At 33.2% G+C, this 21,749-nt stretch overlaps 2 protein-coding genes across 2 annotated transcripts; one reads left to right on the forward strand and one right to left on the reverse strand.

Moving 5' to 3' along the window:
* Nucleotides 1-4,657: 4,657 nt before the first annotated feature.
* LOC130621792 (zinc transporter ZIP10-like) lies at nt 4,658-13,763 on the forward strand. Its single transcript, XM_057437141.1, has 8 exons — nt 4,658-5,122; nt 7,897-8,083; nt 8,177-8,346; nt 9,426-9,590; nt 10,064-10,231; nt 10,779-11,100; nt 11,869-12,056; nt 12,372-13,763. Exons 1-8 carry the CDS (start codon nt 4,727-4,729, stop codon nt 12,498-12,500), a joined length of 1,725 nt encoding a protein of 574 aa, XP_057293124.1. The 5' UTR covers nt 4,658-4,726; the 3' UTR covers nt 12,501-13,763.
* Nucleotides 13,764-14,161: 398 nt separating this feature from the next.
* Nucleotides 14,162-18,871, reverse strand: LOC130621793 (asparagine synthetase [glutamine-hydrolyzing]-like). Its single transcript, XM_057437142.1, has 3 exons — nt 18,737-18,871; nt 16,171-16,476; nt 14,162-15,831 (listed from the first exon to the last, which is right to left on the reverse strand). The coding sequence occupies exons 2-3, from the start codon at nt 16,452-16,454 to the stop codon at nt 14,454-14,456; spliced, it is 1,662 nt and encodes a 553-aa protein (XP_057293125.1). The 5' UTR covers nt 16,455-16,476; nt 18,737-18,871; the 3' UTR covers nt 14,162-14,453.
* Between the last annotated feature and the right edge of the window lie 2,878 nt (nt 18,872-21,749).

The following is a 21,749-nucleotide window of genomic DNA, read 5'->3' on the forward strand; positions in this document are numbered from 1 at the left end:
AAAGTTTGGTAATTTACAGAACAAATTTATAGACGATGTTTTATAGACTTTATCAAAGAAATTTTTTCCACTTTGCAAAAGTCAAACAGAACTGGCGTATTATTATTTAGATAAAATGGCTTCTTTAATAGCAGGCGAGTTGATTTTACCTGTCCCGGTATTAATAGGGTTAACATTCCACGGGAATTCATGCGTCCAAACAAAGTGGATAAAAATATATCGCAATTGCTGTTTTGTGTGCCCATCACACTACTTTTTTATCTGCACAAACAACACAGTATTATTTAAATAGAGATAGTAACAGCAGTGCAAACGTCTGACTAAGCGAGTCACACAAAAATGGAATCGTCATGATTGGAAAAGTCATGGTATAGCACTTTAAAAACTGATACGCAGGTTTACTTAACATAACTTTAAGCGCTTGCTTCAAGTGCGGAAGATCGTGAGTTTAGTTCTTGGAGCAAGCCATTCTAGAAACTATAAAAATATGCATCTATCCTTTTTAATTTGCGTTTAACTAACATTGATATCTGTGGCAGTTGCTTAGCTGTGCTTATGTAGCTCAAATGGAAGCCCTAAGTGCGCCCACATTGAATAGAAAAAAAACTACAGAGAATATCCTAGGTAAACAATAATAATGATAGACACAGCGTCCTGCACAAAATTAACTCAGATAATCATATCTACTTAAATGTTGAAAGAGAAGGAAGCCCAGGGAAGAGGTTAAAACATTACAACAACATCCATTAACAGGCTTCACTCTTTTGTTAAAAGAATATTTGACGTTTTGCTGAAAATTCTTTTCGTGAGAAAAATATATTCAAGCGGAAGAACTTATTAAGACATGACCAATAAAATCCACATCTCTTTAAAGTCTCACATGATTAAAATCAAACCAAAACGTTTATTATCATTTCTTTTTCAATGTTTTGATAACGTGACATAGAATTGGCAGTAGTCTGATATAAAAGTAGTATTATACACTTTTAAACAACCTCCTTAAAGACTTCCCTTTTTCTTTCATCGACGTCAGAGATCAAAAAAGGAGTTATGTGGATGAGATTGACATTTCAGAAGTTTCAAAGGGCTGTAATAAGTCATGTGTTAACAAAAGAGGGTTGGTTCAGCAAGTTGATAATTTTCAAAGTGAGATATTTTCAATAAAAAAAGGTGAAATGATTCGACACGTTTTAAAAATGTGGATGATATGCAGCTGGATTATAGAAAGTTCTGCCAAACTACAATCTCAAACCCAGAGCTCTTTGAGATAAACCTCGAGGTTTCAATCTCAAAGAGCTCTGGAGATGAGAATGGGCCAATTACACGCTTTTTCTTTTTTAAGAACAATTTTATAAGAACACGAGCCTTAGCTTCTACCAAAGAATAAGAACAATTTAAGAACAGCTTCAGGCTTAAATCATAGTTTTCATTACTAAGAACAAATCGAGTGTGAATTATGCATAAAATAAGAACAATCCAGGATATATTTCTAATGATAAAGTGGTATGTTCTTTTCGTTGGCTTGATTATTAAAACAAATACAGGCCTTTTGGTAACAAAAACCACCTATTTTTCACACATTTTAAAGAAATTTGAGAAAAAAACAAAACATAAGTAAGAAAAAATAAGCCTGAGTTTTGAAGTTGTGTTCTTACTATTAAGAACGAAAAAAAACAAGTCAGGCTGAAAAAAGCTCGAAAAATATTCAATTTTACTAGTTCCTATAAAAAGAGCGTGTAATTCATTTAAGTTTATCTTTAATTTCTGGTATTTCATAAGCCGAGAAGTTTTGTTAGTTGCTAAATATTCGTCGTCAAAATATCACCAACAAGTTGAAAATTATTCAGAGAATTCCTCCTGCTAAATCATACTGCTTTAAAATACGACAACTTTTGATTGTATTTAACGTAAAACCACCAAGCATATTCACGAAATGAGAAACAAAGGACGTATTGTATATTTCAAAATATAGCTCATAAGCAAACTTATTGCCAGGGTTTTCCATGTTTTAGTGGACAATATAGAAATTAAGAACCCCTGGTAATGAGGTTGGTACTTCCTGAAACCTAGCTAAAACACAAAACAGGACGTACTTTCCGGATAATCTTTTTTTACAGGATGTAACGTTAAAATTTTCTGATCTATAATATATTATAGCATCCCATATTCACATACAACCCTCGTTCTCAGGACATGTTTGGCTTTTTCAATATGTTTGAAAAAGTAATAAATAGACACTGGATTCACGGTGGGTAATTTCACATGTTTTTTTGCAAGTTACATGAAATCATTCACACCTCTTTGTTCTCATTTTCAGTCTTTTTCGACTTTGTTTCCAAATTTTTTTGTGCCTATATAAGGCACTGGCTTAAAGCCATGGAAATGAAGATGCTCTGAAATTTAGTTCTTTAAAAATCTCGCCAACAATTCACAATGGAAATATGGAACTTAAGGAAATTATGGGAAAATAGACAGGAAGTTAAAAGAATATAACAGTCTTACCAAAGCGTTTATTTATTTATTTATTTATTTTATTTTATAAAACAACTACTCTCTTCATTGCTATACATAATCTAAACGTCAGTGTCCATTGTGTGTATTTTCATGTTCATAAGAAAGATGCTGCCAGTTATTGTGCATCTAAGAAGTAACTTTTGTATCTTTCTAAGATACAAATTAAAAGATGCAAACAAAAAGTAATAACTGAATAATAAAAAGCAGCTCCAAAAAGTTTGATCTTGAAAATGCAACTATTTTCCTCTTTATGGCAGTGTAACAATACAATGTGAAGAGGTCATTGAATAATAATTTGAGGCGTACAAAGGTGTAATGACCTTCTTAGAATCGCAGAAAGGAAGTGCGTAAAAGGAAGAAAAGTACTTAATCATTTTTGAGCTGAAAAGTTTTAAGAAAAAGAAGAAGAAGTAACACTGTTTTTGTCTTAGTTTTAAGAATTTGATTTTATTATTTACAACTGGGTGACATTTGGTGGAGAACAACTTAACACTCAGCCATTGTGGTAGTGGTTATAGTTTATTTAAATTTATGTAGGGTGTGAATATATGTTATTTTTAACAACATTTTTCAATGATCAAATGATTTTTCAAAGATCTTTCAATTTTTTGTTGAGAAACTAAGTTTTTTTTCAGTGCTTATGTTTTAATAAATAAGTTATTTTGTGTAGAGAACGTAAAATGGTATTTGTGCTGTCTTGTGCAACGAAGATAAAAATTTACAGACTATATATGAAGAACAAAATGTGCTGGGGTACAAGGTTGCGGGATTTATCAAGCCTTCTGTTTGGCGTCTCATATTTTTCCGTATGCATTTAAATGTTTATAGTTTATTATCTAAATTTCGGTTGCACTTTTTAATTTATATTTTACATATTTCATCAACTTCGTCTCCAGGACTATTTTGCTTCCCAACGGCGCTGCGCTTTCTGACAGTTCTTGCCGCCAACGTAAAAGGTGCTGGGGTCGAGCATTATCTTATTTTTTAATTGTAAAACTGCGAAGGTGGAGAGTGCTCTTCGCCATGGTTATTCATAATTTAAAAGAGAAATGGACACTAACAAAAATACGATTTCAAAACAAACAAGTGAACGAAAGCGAAAAAGAAGAAATCGCGACATTCTTCTGTCAGTTTTGAAAGAAACTGGATATTACTTTTGAGATTTTCTGGTCAGTTTATGATTTAGGAGCATAGGAGTATTTTACACTAACTTGATTTGTTGTGGAAATTTTAATAAATCTGTAGCTTTTAAAAGAGAAATGCTATATATAGCTAGCTATATACCAAGGTCGCTCACATATTGACATATTGTTTGAAAGTCATGTCCTTAGCTTGCCAGCTGTAGCAACATGTTGTGATTAAATCTAGCCATAATACCTGATTTTTAAAAAAAATTAAGAATTTTAGCTTACTGAAATTAGATAGCTGTTTGATAAGAAAGCATAGATAGCTATCTATCAGTTGATTAGCTACTAAACAGAAGCTATATTAATGGGTCAATCGTATTCTTATAAACAAGTCCTTATGGCATAATTTTTGATAGAAACACTGCTAAGAGCCTTATTGAGTCATAAGATTAATTATAATAATGACATTTGCAATTGTAAATTTTGCAAACAATATTAAGGCTTCTAAGGTTGCTAAAATGTTGTTATTCTAAAATGGTATTTTGGTTGTTAATGGGCAAGAAAAGTTGTTGTTTTAATCATTTTTGAATCTTATAACATTAAATCATTTATTTGTATTAATTTGCATTCTTTTTTCTTTTTTGACGAGCATTATTATATGGCTGTTATAGAATGTATTATAATAGCGTGGGAAAGTCATACATGTGGTATCATAAAGTTGTATGAACAGTAGGGTCAATTTTTATGTGATAAAAGATTTTTATACAGAAACTTCACATATAAGGAGTTATCATGCACATTTTCCATGTGTACAAGTTTATGAAGAAAATTATTATATAGTTATATAAACTATAATGAATAATCTAGAAGCAAAAAGATGAAGCAAAGACTGTGGAATTGCAAATAAAAAATGGAAGGCACTGGCAGTGATACAAATGAATAAATTTAAATTTCTAGTGCACTTTATGCATATTTTACCATAAAGAATATTTTTCTGGAAATTCAGCATGCATATTATTTTTCTTTAGGTAATATATACATTATAAATACTGGGATTAATTTTACATTATTATAAAAAAAGGAAAATGTATAAAAACATTAAATGGTTAGTTATTGGAATTTTTGTTGTTATTGTGAAATCAGAAGGTAGTTGTAAGCTCAAGGATACTGTTGGAACAGTATCTTACTTGAACAAGTTATTTACGAAGTATGGTAACAATGGAAATTCGTCCACATACATCAGTAACAAACAGTTTCAAAAATTATTAAAGAGTATTGTTGTTGGTTCTGTGTTTGTTGAATGTGAAGCAGGCGATACTGATTGTGAAAAAAATCTTGCAACAAACCATGGTGTTGGTGCCAATAAAATATCTAACCGCGACAGTTTATATGATAAGCGAAAACGAAGAGCTGTACCAGATAAGGACCATGAAAAAGAAATAGAAAAACATACAAAGCACTGGAAAGAGCATTTAAACAAGGTACATGTCATACTCAAATCTTATTCATTTGTATATTATGTAGTAAAAGCTCAAATTCGTTCAGAAAATGATTTGGCAATTTTTTAGCGGTATTTATATATTTTTCATTATTATTTCACACAGAAATAAAAATGTGCAATGGACAAAATAAAATTATGCAAACAAAACTTTACATAGAATTTACTTCATTTCTTTAATTTTCATGTCTTGTAATGTGCATGAAAATTGGTTTGCATTTTAAACTTGTGGTGCTGAACTTAAGCAAGCATATTAATAATAACATTAATAATTTAATTGATAAGAGAGTTTTAGATGCAAAAGTAAATTTTAATAGATAATTTCCCATGCTAATTAAAAGGGCTGTAAGTCCTATATACTATGTGCAATATGCATACAAATGTATGCATATGTTAGCTTACCCATAAAAATCTTTGTATATATTGCTGATTTTTTTTAATTTTTACAAATTCCACTATATACACTGCCAATTAGTTATTCTATGTATATAAATAATGCATGTTGATGTAAAGAATATGTTGCCAGATTCTGGGGCCAGCTCAAAACTACAAAATTTTCCAAATTTGGCAAAATTTATTAGACTTATTATCACATGTGGAAAAATCTACAAAAATCACAAGTTAATATAATAATGTTCTGTCTCTAAATGTAAGTTATGAGAAATTTAAGTTGAGTACCAAAACTTTAATATCCAATACAAGCAACACCAGTGGGTCTGTGCATTTAAAAAACAAAACAAAAAAAAACAGGACATTATCATGTACATTATGAATTCTTTTAAAAAAAAAACTTTGAATTGTCTAGATGAAAACAAATGTTAATTGCCTGTTGATTTTTTTGGCACAAAACCATCACACCCAAGAAATTTCAAATTACCATAATAAGAAATTGTTCGCTTGTTGTAACCGAACTCAAAAGTCGGCCAGTCGGGGGAATTATTTTTTTAGTCCTCTTTCCAACCAATAAAATTTCTCAAAAACCCTCATCAAAGTAAAATTTTTATGATGATAATAATAATAGAGGTCGAACCTGCTGCCCTTATTTCGTGTGAGTATATATAACTTAAGCATAAATACAACAAGAAAAAAATTTAGCGATTTAGGTAAAATCAACTCAGGGGTCGGTGAAAAAGGTCAAAAAAAAGAATTTACATGCCCCCTGACCCAAAATTTTTGTCAAGCTATCGGTCGGTTACATCAACCAAAGAATTTTTCATGGATGGCCTAATCAGCATATTCTTTTATTTTATGGTTTTTCAGAGCTTGTCTGGTCAGGGTATTTCAATCTTATTTAGGCATCAGCCCATTTATTATTTATTTTCTTATTTGGTATTTCTATGTTCTCAAATTTGAAGTTTTTATTATTGCCCTTTTTTCTGGTTTAAGTTTTCGTTTTTCTGTCAAGGCTACATAATGAATTAACGAATGAGCTTTCTTGGTTGGTTTTAGGGATTCTCAGATTTTCCAATTTTCTTTGAAATTTTTTGTTATGACAGCTCAGTACACTCTATAATGAACTGTTTTTAAACACTTTTAAGAAAAATATTGGCTTTTTACTTATTGCTTGTACTTTAAATAAATATCTGAAGTAATTACGTTTAATATATACAAAACTTTGATATCCAATCTAAGCAATATCAGTAGGCCTTTACATTCCAAAACAAAATATAATATAATATATTAAAAATCATTTTAATCATTTTCTTTACAGGGGTAGCACCCTAGCATAACATAAGTAAAGACAATTGTCATTTCTTATGTTAGTAGAATTTTATTATTCATAATAGTATCTGTGATGTAATTTTAATTATGTGCTTAAACCTTTGCTGGCCAATTATAGATTTATAAAGATTGTAATTAGTTTTCTTTATTATTTTTTTATACTGATTTAATTTAATTACAAAATCATTATAATATCTCCAACATTAATTAAGATGAAAGAATTTTGGAATTGGAAGAAAGGTCATGATTACATCATCTATGCATATAGAAATTACATCATAAATTGTAGCTTTTTTGATAAGCCTTCAAAGTATTTTGATAGGCATCTTTTAGTCATTGCTCTAAACTGCCATCAAAATTCTAGCATTAGCATGACTTTTAATTAATTAGTTTCATGTGTTTTTTTATTCAAAATAAGTATTCACTGTCATCACATAAAGTCAAGAACTTCGGAAGGGGTTACATGTTAAAAGTAGATATGCAACATCAAATTAACCCTTCGAAACAAAACAGTCATGTATTTATTTGAAGGTAAATAACATGGTACTTTGGCTCAACACACCATTTAGTGTCAGTTTGTTTTCATTTTGAATGTTAATTATGACTTTACCTGAGAGAAGTTGCAGATAACATTTTTTTCCATTGTAAAGGACTATATACGGCAAAGTGTGATAAAAAACACAGCAATACACTTATGACACAACGTAATTGATTTGTAATGCACATACCAAGGATGTGGCCTCGTGTCAATAACTTTGATGTCTTAAATTATCCCTCTTCTTCTAAATAAAATTGATTAATCATATGCAGGTTTTTATTTATTGATGACATTTATAAATCTTTTTTTTTTTGGTGATTTTTCATTACATTTTTCTTCCACAGGACTATGCAAATCTGAATACAATATTCTTTGAAAAAATATTGGAATATACCATTATATGTAAAAAATATTCTAAATGCAAAATTAAAAGAAGGTATATTGACAAGTTCTTAGAAACTTTTACATATTAATCTACATATATTTTGACATAATAGTGCTTGAAAGCAGAAGACCTCTTCAAAATTCATGCCATCAATGACACAAGTCAAATCAGCAGGGATGACTTTCTCAGGTTGTGTCCATCTTTGATACAACAGATAGATAGCAGAGTATGTGTGCATACCCACGTAAAAGAAATTGAACACTCGCATGGTTCGCATGGAGAGCCAACTAAAAGTCAAGGTAGTTTTGCCTAATATGAAAATAACCTTAAACCTAAATACAAAATGCTTGGTACTTTCATTATTATTTAATAATATCTTTTTTCTATTTCAGTCTGGGGCTATGGCGTACTCTCCATTACTGTGATTAGTTTGTTATCACTCTCCGTCATTAGCATGATTCCATGCTTAAAAAAATCCTTTTATCACAAAGTGATGGCCTACTTGGTTGCATTGGCTGTTGGCACTTTATCTGGTGATGCTTTGCTTCACTTAATTCCACATGTAAGTTGTCTAATTATTTTTTCTATTTTAAACACCTGTGTATTATAATTATGCAAAACATTTGAACACTGTAAAAAAAGAGTTATCATCATCAGTTAAGCTGTATTAGCAGACTCGAGGCACAAGAGAAGCAAAATATACTAGCCAGACTTTATAACAGTGTCACTAATAAAAAAGAACAAAAAACGTCCACACCCAAATAACACACTTTTAACACAAAACTAAATATGACAGTGAAAAACTTCTGACTTTGTTTAAGCACAGTATACAATTAACATACGCATTGCAGTGTTTTCACATGATTACTGTCTGTGTCACATGATTGCTGTTTGTGTCACGTGATTGCTGTTTGTGTCACATGACTGCTGGTTGTGTCACATGATTGCTGTTTATGTCACATGTTTGCTGTTTGTGGCACATGATTGCGGTTTGTGTCACATGATTGCTGTTTGTGTCACATGATTTCTGTTTGTGTCACATGATTGCTGTTTGTGTCACATAATTGTGGTTTGTGTCACATGATTGCTGTTTGTGTCACGTTATTGCTGTTTGTGTCACATGATTTCTGTTTGTGTCACATGATTGCTGTTTGTGTCACATAGTTGTGGTTTGTGTCACATGATTGCTGTTTGTGTCGCGTTATTGCTGTTTGTGTGACATGATTGCTGTTTGTGTGACATGATTGCTGTTTGTGTCACATGATTGCTGTTTGTGTGACATGATTGCTGTTTGTGTGACATGATTGCTGTTTGTGTCACATGATTGCTTTTTGTGTCACATGATTGCTGTTTGTGTGACATGATTGCTTTTTGTGTCACATGATGTCTGTTTGTGTCACATGATTGCTGTTTGTGTCACATAATTGTGGTTTGTGTCACATGATTGCTGTTTGTGTCACGTTATTGCTGTTTGTGTCACATGATTTCTGTTTGTGTCACATGATTGCTGTTTGTGTCACATAATTGTGGTTTGTGTCACATGATTGCTGTTTGTGTCACGTTATTGCTGTTTGTGTGACTGATTGCTTTTTGTTTCACATGATTGCTGTTTGTGTCACATGATTGCTGTTTGTGTTACAGGCATTTGCAGCTGGTGTGAATTCTGCAACAAATGCAAAAGTGAGCGCGGAAGATCAAATCAAACAACACTACTCTCAAGTATGGAGAGCTTTGTTTGTTCTACTTGGTATCTACATTTTTTTTCTGGTGGAACAGCTGATGAAGGTTAAAGCCATTTGCAGTGGTGTAAGTTTTCTATTCTTATACATTATATTTTTAATTAATTTTTTATGCCAGAGCAAAATTTCCATTGGTACTAATATTAATGAAAGTTGTACAAGAAAGGTCCCTTTTCATAGCTCCAGTTTGAGCTTTAAAAACAAGGTAACTACAGCACTGTTTCAATGAAGATTGAAAATTCCATCATTAAACTACTAATCAGTGACGTATTTGTTATAATGTTACCACGATGTCTGCCCAAACATAGATTTCACATATGCATAAGAATCTTCATAAATCGAAATAAAAGGTATGGCTCATATCAATCGCCCATCATCTTTTTCCAGACCATAGTCCAACTATGACTTTGGTGTTAGTATAAAATATCAATTTGTGAATTAAAAAAGTCACGATTTGTGCAATTTTCATTCGCATATTCGATAAGGTATGGTGCTGCTCGTGTTTTGTGTATTCTGTACACTCTACCACGGTTATTTTAGGGGCACGGACATAGTCATGGCAACAAGGAACGTGGCCATTCCCAGTTGTCGACTAAAGATTCTCCAGTCATAGCTAGGAAGAATACTCCGCCAAGAGTTGTCAACTACAGTCCGACCAATAACAGTATGACAGCATTCATGTCGGATGATTCTGGTGACAAGGACGAAGTATACAAATGGTTATTTTTATATCTGTTGAATTTGCTGAAAAAAACTCTGCTGAGACTGCGTATAAATTGTCAGCGACAATCGAAAGGGGTGATCCAAAACCTTTTTTTAAATATAAAACAGCTTTGATCCATCGCTAATATTTTTGACATCTCGCACGGTGTACTTTAAGGACTCTCAACCCTACAAGAAGAATTTTCTATAAGTTGAATTTAAATTTTTGATAAAGTCAATCATAATCAAAGCAACGAGACAAGAACATTATTTAGAAATTGGGAAAGTCTATATACTATCATAAAAAGGACTTGCAAAACGCAAACCAATTTTTATTGATAATTAAGCACGGTTTTGCGCGCTTTGACCTTCGCGCAAAATTATCGATCAGAGGTTTCTTTTTTAATAACTCAAAAGAATCTATGAGAATTTTCGCCGACTTCTATTGTGTTTTAATTTTTAAACATACTACATTCTCGCGCAATAAATAAACTACTGTTTACACGTTTTTAAAAGTGGCGAGTTATACTTAAACGTTTGCTTCTGGTTATAGTTAACAGTTAAAATGTCGGATTTGGCTGAAGAAAATAACGGTAATGGTCCATTGGATGTGTGTCATTCAGACTTGCACGTGGACCACGAAGAAGAAGGTCACTATCACGCTGACGAAAGACATCACAGTCATCATCACGGGGGCGAGAAAGAGATCACTAAAGATACAAAAATTGCTAGTGTAGCATGGATGGTCGTTGTTGGAGATGGGTTTCATAATTTCAGCGATGGGTTGGCTGTTGGTGCTGCATTTTCTGCATCAATGTCGAGTGGATTGAGTACTGCTATTGCTGTGTTTTGTCACGAGCTGCCGCATGAATTGGGTAATCACATACTTTAAAAGGCTTGTAGGGTTAATGAAAATAAAATGTCTACTATGTTTGAGTTGACATTTAATACGCGAAAACAATTTATTTAATTTGTTTTGTATGTGTTGGCAATATATTGGTGAAAATCTAATTTTGTAAGCGATTTAGAGAAAGTACTTTTTATAAAGTTTGCTGATTCATTTTTTGAAACTTTGGAAGCAAATTTGTTGTTGGTCCATCAAGGAATCGTTAACCGTTAGGAAATTAATACCTGATTTGTACATTAATGCTGAGTGATACACTTCAGGGATGTGTTAAGAATAGTTAAAAATTATAGCAAACGTATATAGTTTATTTAAATATGCGTTGTACATAATTTTACTACACGTGGGGTGAGAAACACACCTCTTACAAATTCTCTTTTCTGATTTTTACATTCTTAATAAAATTTATATGGCCCAGCGCACAACTTCTTATTAGTATTGTTGGTAGTTGTTGGTAAGTCTTGGCTAGCTATAATCTGCGTGCTATTTCTCTCTTTTGTTGTTTTTCAACTGGACTAAGTGTTGTCCGTTTGGAAAAAAATGAAAACGCAACAATCAAACTTAAAAATGTGTATGTTTTCAACTACTAATTCTCATATATGTGTTTAGTGGAAAAAATGCTATCAGTGGTAGAGAAAATTTAGAGTAATTGTTGAACGTTTTGGGTTACGCACAAAGGGTAGAGCTATGCACAGAAGTTATTCAGAGTGAATATCAAAACATTTTTTGTTTATTTCAGGTGATTTTGCCATACTCATTAATTCTGGCATGACCTTCAAACAAGCCATTGTCTATAACTTGGTATCTGCAATTTTGGCCTACCTTGGTCTGGCTGTTGGTATATTTATTGGTGGATCAGAAATGGGACGGCATTTTATATTGTCCATTACAGCTGGTCTTTTTCTGTATGTTTCATTGGCCGACATGGTATGGTTTTCCTTTTTGCATAATTATACCTCGGAACTTCCAGAATTTGATGCCGCCTATATTAATTGATTCTGGAACTCTTAGGATTTAATACCGGTCTAAATGTGGCGGTTTTGGAACTCTTAGTATTTAGTACCGGTCTAAATGTGGCGGTTCTGGAACTCTTAGGATTTAATACCGGTCTAAATGTGGCGGTTCTGGAAATCTTAAGATTTAATGTCGGTCTAAATTAAGCGGCACGTGATTTTGGGAAGTGAATACAAATACACTCTCGTATGTCTAAGCTTCTACATTTTTCATCTCCTTTGCATTTAGTTGCCAGAATTAACACATCAAGAGGTTCCGCACCAAAACATGTGTTCAACATTCATCTTCCAACATTTGGGTATTCTCAGTGGAATCGGGATCATGTTGGTCATCTCCTTATTTGAACATATCATGTGATCAACATGTGATCAACATATGACACAAAAGATGCGTAAATTTCGGGGACACTTGTTTTATCAAGTATGTGGTTTGATCGAAATACGTTAGGCAGCCGCACTAATAGGAAAGAAAACAAAGGCTAGTTCGAAAGTTCGAAGCTTTTTTATTTTATTCTTTGTTTGCATGCACTATCGTAATTTATATCATAATCTATATAACTAGAATTCGTGCGACAATAGTCCTTTTTCGGTACTTGCTTGGTACAAAGCATAATTAACCTTTCACCAATCGAATAATGAGAGAGATAGCGGAAATCTTTAGGCGACCGTTCTAATAATTCAAAATAAAAAAAATGTTTTGTAAGTTATTTTCGTCAAAAGTACAGAAATTTCGAGTTATTATTATATCGTTCTTTTAATAATGTCGAGTGTGCATTCAAACTACATAGTTTCATATGATAGAATTTTAATAACGATTTTTTCTAGAATTTGTGAAATTTATAATTTTTTGTTTTTTGACTTTGACTCTTAATTTTCTCATTTGATTGCATATCAAGAATTTGAGATTATTTTTAATGCAAATTTTGACTTTTTAAATAAATCGAGGCAAGGGTAATAACTAGTAACGTATTTTTTAAACGCTTTAACAGTTTTAATTATCTGTATTTTAAGAGCCACGTGAGGATTCGATTAAGCACCATGTCCAATTTAGGCGCTTATCTTGACGTTTCACGTTGGTTAATTTTAGTTATAACCCCGAATTCAACCAGGTTAAATTCATCACTAAGTCCACAACACTTTCATTTTTGTGTTCATCAATTGTCTTTACAAGCACAGCAATGAAATAACTGATGCAATATTGTCTTTTTGACATATTTGATATATAGGCGCCTCATGCCAGGTATTTATTCGATGGTGGCGCTTAATTGACAAACTACGTTACTATCAACCACTTGTAAATAAATATTAAAATAACATTTATATTAAAGCTAGAAGAGCTTGTGTTATTTATAGGTTTGAAGACTGGGTACGGTTGGTGTAATTTGTGGTGAACAATTAATGATCTTACTGCCATTTCCTGTGTGTGCTGAGGTGCATTTAATAATTAGACCTCCGTTGTTTTCTAAAGAAAGATCGTTACTTATATACATGAAATGTAATTAAATGTTTTTGCATTCGTGTTGTTTTTTAAATATTTTTACACACATTTTGTAAGAATTGCACTTTTTATTAGATTCAGAAGAAAATGTACATAATGGTGAAATAGAAACGAGTCTATGAATGTTTTTTCTTTTTACTTTCTTTAAATCAATACCTGTTTTCATACAAGAGCCATGGTAATGAGATTGTATATCTGCAAAGCTAATCTTGGTAAACAAATTGTCTTTTTAAGAAAGGCGGAGAGCTTATTAATTTTTTCAAATCGATAGGTTTGTATTGTAGAATAAAGTGGGTGGATTTTCATTCTAAAATTATATTTTTATTTGTACTTAGTAAATACATGGAAATTCGCGAAATCATTCCAATTTTGTGAAATTCCAAATATTGTCAATGGGATTCAAGTAGGGCGAATGACAAAAATTATTAAATTTGTTGGAAATTTTATTTGGAGGGGAGGGGGGACGAGGGAAAATAAGTACTTTTGTCCGAAATTTAATTCGGCGTAACACAAAAGCTTGCTTCAAGAAGAAAACATATTTTTCAATTAAGGTAAAGTGGTAGATTTAGAATAAACTTAAGTAAAAAGAAAGTCAAATACAAAAATTTAAAACTCTGTCATAAAAATCTTATTTTCTTACCAAATAAATTTTTAAAATTGATTTTTAAAAAAAAGTATTGTAGAGAAAAGAAACTCTGCAAATTAAGCCTCGGCTCATAATATCCTATGCTTGCAATAAAAGAGTGTGATTTCGAAAGTCACCACATCATACTCAATCATTGTGCATTAAAAATACGAAGTTTCTTTTGCTTCTTATTGTTTGTAGTGTTTCAACACTCTTGCAGATGGGTCGCTTATGTTTCCCATCCATTTCGGCATCCAAAAATATGGAGTTAAATGAGTTTGACCTTGGAATTTCGTTTCAAATGACTTTCTAAAAAAGAGAGCTTCGTAAGTTTGTGGCGTATTCACGGGATAAAATTCTTTAGCTTTGGTCAATTCTTCTTCAGTTATTTTTGATTTTGCATAGCGTCCCAATTGAACTGACCAGCTGTCTTTTGCAGATGATACACCATCACTGAAGGCTTCTTTTGCACGCCACAATACTTCACTAGGTAAAAAATCTGTTAAATAACCGTCGAAGGAGGAGCGTAAAAGGTGCTTCTCCACACCATCTTGTGGTTGCACCATTTCCTTTGGAATTGATAGGTAATAAGAACAAAACTTTTTATCCAAGAAAGGAACTCTTAATTCTAGCCCGTGAGCGGACACAGCTCTATCTGCTCGTAGATTGTCGTATAAATACAAGTCTCGTAACAATCGTTTTGACTCTTCGTGTGCATCGTTTGCTGTGGGCGCTTTATGAAAGTAGATATACCCTTGCGCCAATTCGTCTGCGCCCTCGCCAGAAAACAACACGACTGTATCGGTGTTTTGTCGAATATACTTACTAAGCATATACATCGGTATTGACGCACGATTTGTCGTGATGTCGTAACTTTCTAATGCGTATGTGACGTCATGCAACAACGCAAATGCTTCTTCTGCTGAAAAGGTTACCTCATGATGCTCTGTGCCAAGCATATCAGCAACTTTCTTTGCAGCGATGAGATCTGGCGAACCTGGTAATCCAATTGAGAATGTTTGGATTGGATAAGCAAAACCTTGTTCCCTTGCAAGCTTAACAACAAGTGCTGCAACCAAACTGGAATCCAAACCGCCCGATAACATACACCCGATTCTGCGTTCCGCCATCAGGCGTTTTCGTACGGCGTCAGTCAAAAGATTACGAACGTTCTCCTTGACGTCACTTGTTAATGTGACGGCTGTTTTAAAAACTGGCAGCATGTCAACGTCTGTGAAACTTTTTTCAACAATTAATTTGGTCATTCCAGTGTTTTTACACACCTTGAACGTAGCGTAATGTCCAGGTAGAAAGGGCTGAATTTTTATGATGTCCCCATCACTTTTTGTTAGGCCAATTAACCCTTTAGCTTCAGAGGAAACTCCAAGCTCACCAGATGGAGGACGAAGCACAAACAAAGGTCGTACACCGTATGTGTCGCGACCAATATGAAATTCCCCTTTAAGTGTGTCGAAAATAGAAACAGCGAAAACACCATCCAATAACTGCAAAGTTTTCTCAATGCCAAACTTGTTATAGAGATGAAGAATGACTTCGCCATCCATTCTAAAATTTAAACATTGTTGTAAATTCATCATTAAGGTTTAACTTGGAGATTGCTGGCGTGTATGCCGACACGAATGCCAACGTATTAACAAAGCAGGCAAGCAAATGGAATCATATCTCGTCACTGCTTTTGTAGAAGTTATAAATAGAATTAGAAAGTTTGTCATGTTGGTATAATTAAATAGATCCTGGCACTAAATTTAAGCATTTTTGTCCAAGGTAGTCTTAAACAATCGATGGTAGTGCCCCTTAGCGATTTGATGGTGGGCTCTACGTTTAAAAAGTCAGTGAAAAAAATTTATTTAACTTGGTACTTTTGACGTAACAGAATAAACTTACTTAGTGGTACATTCAAAATCGTATTCTGCAATGAGTTCTTTGTGGTTATAGATCTCTCCGTTGTACATAAGATGTAAATGGGGTAGATGGTACAGTCGCATTGGTTGTTGACCAGTTAAATCATCCATGATAGAGAGCCGATGGAACGCCAGGAATGAGTGATTATAATGAGGAATAGTTTCTATACGAAAAAAGTCTGGTCCACGGTGGGCGATCTGCAATGCATGATGTAACTCAGATGACACGCTGTGATCGTATCCTAACAACGCCCAAATGCCACACATCGCGCATCAACTGTTGGTTAACCTAAAAAAGGTTTTGCAATAACTTAACAAGTATCAAAAAATATACATTATCCTCGTTCCTAGTGCCTCTTACATAGTACAGTCGTGGAGGTCAACATGTTATTTGGTCCTAGGACAATGTTTGCTTGGAAATCAAGTTGAGTGCATTGTTAACATGTTCTCAACGTTTTTTTAAACTAGGTTCTATTAAAAAAACGTGTACTTCACAATAACCCCTCTGGAAAATAAACCATGGGGACAAGGAAGAAACCTAGGATCCGATTATCATGAACATCGACGATGTCGATGTTCATGATTATTTCAGAAAATTATCCAGATATTGCCAAACAAAATACAACCCACCCAAATACACAAAAGCCCTTCACTGTTTTCCAAGCGATAATAGCAATTTTATGTCACTGCTATCGACTGAAAACAATAACGAGTGTTCATGTTTGCAACGAAACAGTGCAACACCATTATTCGATCGGCGATAGAAATAAACCCATTACACAACGTTTTTCAATATACGACCAACGCACCCAAATAGCGTTTACATGTGGATTATAAAGCTCATCCATGTGAAGATTCTTCACTTTGTTCTTATCAAAGAATGATTACACGGCAATACGATAAAATTGTCTCCCCGCCCCCGCTGTTTCAGCTGCTCCCGGGTCCTGCTATTGCAAAAAATAACATGACAAAAGATAGGGATTTTTTTCGTCTGCCAATTTGGCAGCCGTATTGCATACATAAAATACTTGACTAGCCCGATGATCTAGCGTTGTAGTGTGAGTTGAGCGTTATTTGTTTCAATGAAGGAGGGGGAACTGTTCGGGAGGAGAAGGGGCCGTTAATTATTCAGGGAGCAACATTTTGCCAGTTCGTTTTAACAAAAGGCAACTTTAACGACCTTTGGACATTAGGTTAGATTTCACATATGTCACAGATTAAGCAATACGTAGAGAAATAGCTTTATACAAATATTTTTTTAGTCACTTTCATTTAACAAAGTTTCGCCATGAACTCCACCACGGATGTAGAAAATTTAATTGTGTTGAGAAAACAGGATTTTTTGATAAGTTACTTTTTTTTATAAGTTACTTTTTAGAAATACATCGCTACACAGAAATCGAGAAATTAATTCTTGTTAAAGAGCATGGAAGGTAGTCATCCCACATTTCGTCATATTTATCCTAAATATAACTAAAAGAAAAAGGGAAGAAAAAGCTTACACAAGAAAGAGCGTACATTTATTAATAAATCTATTAATAATTTCCTGGAAAAACTCTCTCCTGCGTTCAGTGTCGCGCAAAAAGATCATCGAAATGGACATATCACGTGGGTTGTTAATTACAATAAATTAAGAATATAATTCCGTTCGAGATTTCAAATAACACTTCATGAGGCGGGAAAGAGGAAACCTCTTCACGTTGCCATTCATATCAGATAACGTGTTTTAACAGGATTAAAAATTATAACATGAATTATTTTTTTCTGGCTTGCTCCTTTTCTCAAATAAAATTTACAGTTGATCCCGAAGCAATGGTACACAGGATCGCGCTAAACCGTTCAAAAAAGCGCTAATTAGCTGTTATTTTACAAACAGGAAAGATGTCACGTCCATTAAGCATTTGAAACATTAACTTGCTGAGGTGGCAATATCTTTATAACATGCGCAGACGCTTTTCACGCTACGCCGTGAACCGAAAACAACTTAATACACATTAAACTTATTGGGGGATTTATACATATCTATGATGGTTTTAATGTGTTTCCTACATATTTACGATTATGTAAACAATAGCAGATGTGAAAAGATTGAAAGATGTTCATTATTGACCGCGTTACACAGTCACAAGAAAACTCGTGACTATGGTGTGAACAACGGTGGGCTCTGGACTTTTTTACTTTTTGGCTCTAAAACATTTTTATAATTTAAACGAACTATAAATTTACACTGCAGAAGAATACGAACCTCTTTCCCAAGAATGTTTGCCTTTTTGATTTTGGTCATAGCAAAAAAGCAAAAAATCCTAGGAACGAGAGTGCGGTATTTCCCAGCTTAAGATAAATATAATCTAGAATAAAACCTACTTATGTCCCTGTAAAATTCTCTTCAACACTTTATCATTTACCACAAAAAAGAGAAACTGGAAACAAAGTTTATTTTTTCTTCCTCAAAACAAGAACGCTCATCGGGGATATATAATTAGTTATAGACATCAAAAAAATAAATAAATTAAAACATAAACTTGAAATCATTCACAAATTAATTTTACCTTTGATTAGCCTTGTAGCAGAACTATTCTTTTTTTTTCAAACAACCACGATTCGTACTCTCACCTGTCTGAATGAAAAACTGTATTTACCACCAACGTGCTTCATCTCAGAAGAAAAGATCTGAAAAACAACCATTATTTCGCAATTCTAATTTAAACGCAAAGGAGGAGGGTTTTTAATTATTTAATAATAACTTTCAATTTAGTAGCGTTCAAAAACAATTTTCTTTTGCATAAGTTACGTTCAACACAATGCGCCCGCACGGTACAGCTCAATCCGGTTTTATTTATTGCGCCGGTCTTGTGTTACCATTTCCTTTTTACACGACTGATCTCAGTGTCGGTATTCAAATTTTTTGTTAGCAAGAGCTATAACTTAAATGTTTTAAAAATCATTAAAATCTAACCTAAGCCTGAGTTTTTTTGTTTTTTTTAGCAATGAACCTGAAACTATTGCAAACTATGTCTAAAAGATTTGAAAACATATTTGGTGGTCAGACAATCCACGGGTTGGTCCGTCGTTTTTTTACCTCATTGCGTGCGTCTCACTACTTGTGCAGCTAAGCTACCATTTTGCGTCAGAGAGACAAACGTATACGGGTTATTTAATATAGATATAAAAAAATGATAATAATAACATGTCAGATATATCCACCGCAAAATTTCACCATGTAACTTATAATGTAATTACAGTATACTCTCCAATTAGCGGACACCATCGGTGTATGACCAATGTGTCCGCTAATTGGAAGTGTCCTCCTTTTGGAAAGTTTTACTTTTTAAGCCGCAAATTAGAAAATAAAGCCGATTTTGTAATATAAAGGAAAAATAACAAATGATAGTATTCCACATAATACTTCAGTAATAAGCCTAATGTTTTTAAACATTAAGCATTTTACTGGCTCCATACACTGTCAATACGGCTAAAGTCATTTGGAAGCAATTTGGAGGTGGCAATGGTGTAGAAGCTCCTGTTATTTATCGTTTTAATAACCATGACAAGCTGATAAAGTGGTTGATCAAGAAGATTGACGAGATTAAAAGCAAGCTAGACACAAAAGTTTTAAAATAATTGGAAATAAATGTTAGAAAAACTATTCATTTTTGTCTATTTTTCTTTGCTCGCTTTTCATTTTTTGGACTATCCGCTAATTAAAGAAAAAAAACACCATATTTGCTCTTTGGTGCAAAAAATATTGTCCGCTAATTAGAGTGTCCGCAAATTACGTGTCCGCTTTTTGGAAAGTTTTTTATGAGACTTTGACTAGAAAACGGCCGGTGTATGACCAAAGTGTCCGCCAATCAGAGGTGTACGCCTTTCAGAGTGTCCTTTAATAGGAGAGAATGCTATTTTACTATTAAGATAAAGCCACTTCAGTGTTTGAAACACTGTTCCTGTTTCCTGAATGTATACAATAGATATCACCGGTATTGTCTATCCAATTTCCCCATATGGGAAACAACTCTGTAGACAAGAATGATTGTAGGTGAAAAAAACGATCTCAAGCAAAAACAGTGATCAGGAGCAGGAGAGTTACAAAATTCTTCATTTCCTGGATTGTTCTTATTTTATGGATACATTAGACAAGGTTTGTTCTTAGTTTTAAAAGCAATAACTTGAGCCTTTTGTTTATGTGCGCACTCTCTAATGAAAAGGTCGTGAGTTTTTGACAACGCAGTCAAAAGACAACCTATAGGCGGTTCCTGTTTTGTTTTTCAGCAAAATCTGAGGCTCGTGTTCTTTTAAAATTGTTCTTATAAAACAAAACAGTTGTCATTCATTATTGGAAGAGAGCTCGTTACAACTTGCAGATTTTTGTACAAGAATATATGCTGACAATTTTCGAACAAAACAAGAAGAGCAGACCTGCTCCAATGATAGAATGTTGAATCATAGTGGGATTATGTTATTATTATTATCGGTAAAAAGGTAAGCTAAAGAAAAGCTCAGTAAAAATCATTGTTAATAATGAAGTCTAAAATTTTAACTGAGGATAAATATGCTTGTTTTTGTACATTCTTTGAGCCTCAGATTTACTCACTTTTTTGTTTAATAATTATTGACAGTATTGTAGAAAGGCAAGCACAAATAAAAGTGAACAAGAAACAATCATATACGATAAAAGAAAATTTACAACCCTAAAACCTTTTATCCAACCCTAGCTTGTTATTGTTCCAAAAATAGAATTAAAAACGCTAAATAATAATTGTCTACAAAAATCAAAATAGCTGATCGGTGAAAAAAAGTTAGTAAAAGAAAATTCACTGATCCAAAATGTATTCAATTTTCCCAGGATAGCATCTGCACTTTCTATAAGATCATAAAATAAAGCCAGTGCTTCAATCTAAAAACACGCTACATAGTATACTGTCGCATCCGAAAGACAAAATATGTTCACACAATCAATGTAATATTGTCTACAAAATCCCGTGTAAGGATTGTGATGCTGTTTATGTCGGTGAACGACGTGTGCAAGAGCACAAAAGAGCCGTAGGCAACGCAGATACAGACAAAAATGAGATTGCGGACCATAGCTGGAAGAATGATCATGCTATTGACCGGGACAATAAAAAGATCATGGACCGAGAGTCTGGTTGGACAGCAAGAAAAGTAAAAGAAACCATAAATAGTATAGACAGAAATACTCATATCAATAGTATTCCAATCAACTTCCAGAAATATGGTTACCCGCACTTCGGAAAGCAACATTTAGGAAAAAGTGCCAAAAATGGTTCGGGACAAACGTAACAAAAAGCGAACTTTTAGAAAAGAAACGTAACATAAAGCGAACTTTTAGAAAAAGGAAAGATTTTAATCAATTTTTGCTTCCATCTAGGTCCTTGAAAAAGTTAATTACTTTAACTCTTGGGATCTGATTGGTTAATTTCGATCCTCTAATTATCTCTTCAAATAATAAGCAGCCAAAGATAATTACGATCATTGTCTGTCGATGACAGCTGTAGCTGTCGAAACGTAGCCAAGAATAAACTCGCTTGTTCATGACATGATAAT

The sequence above is a fragment of the Hydractinia symbiolongicarpus genome, chromosome 12 (assembly GCF_029227915.1).
Source record: "Hydractinia symbiolongicarpus strain clone_291-10 chromosome 12, HSymV2.1, whole genome shotgun sequence".
NCBI lineage: Eukaryota > Metazoa > Cnidaria > Hydrozoa > Anthoathecata > Hydractiniidae > Hydractinia > Hydractinia symbiolongicarpus.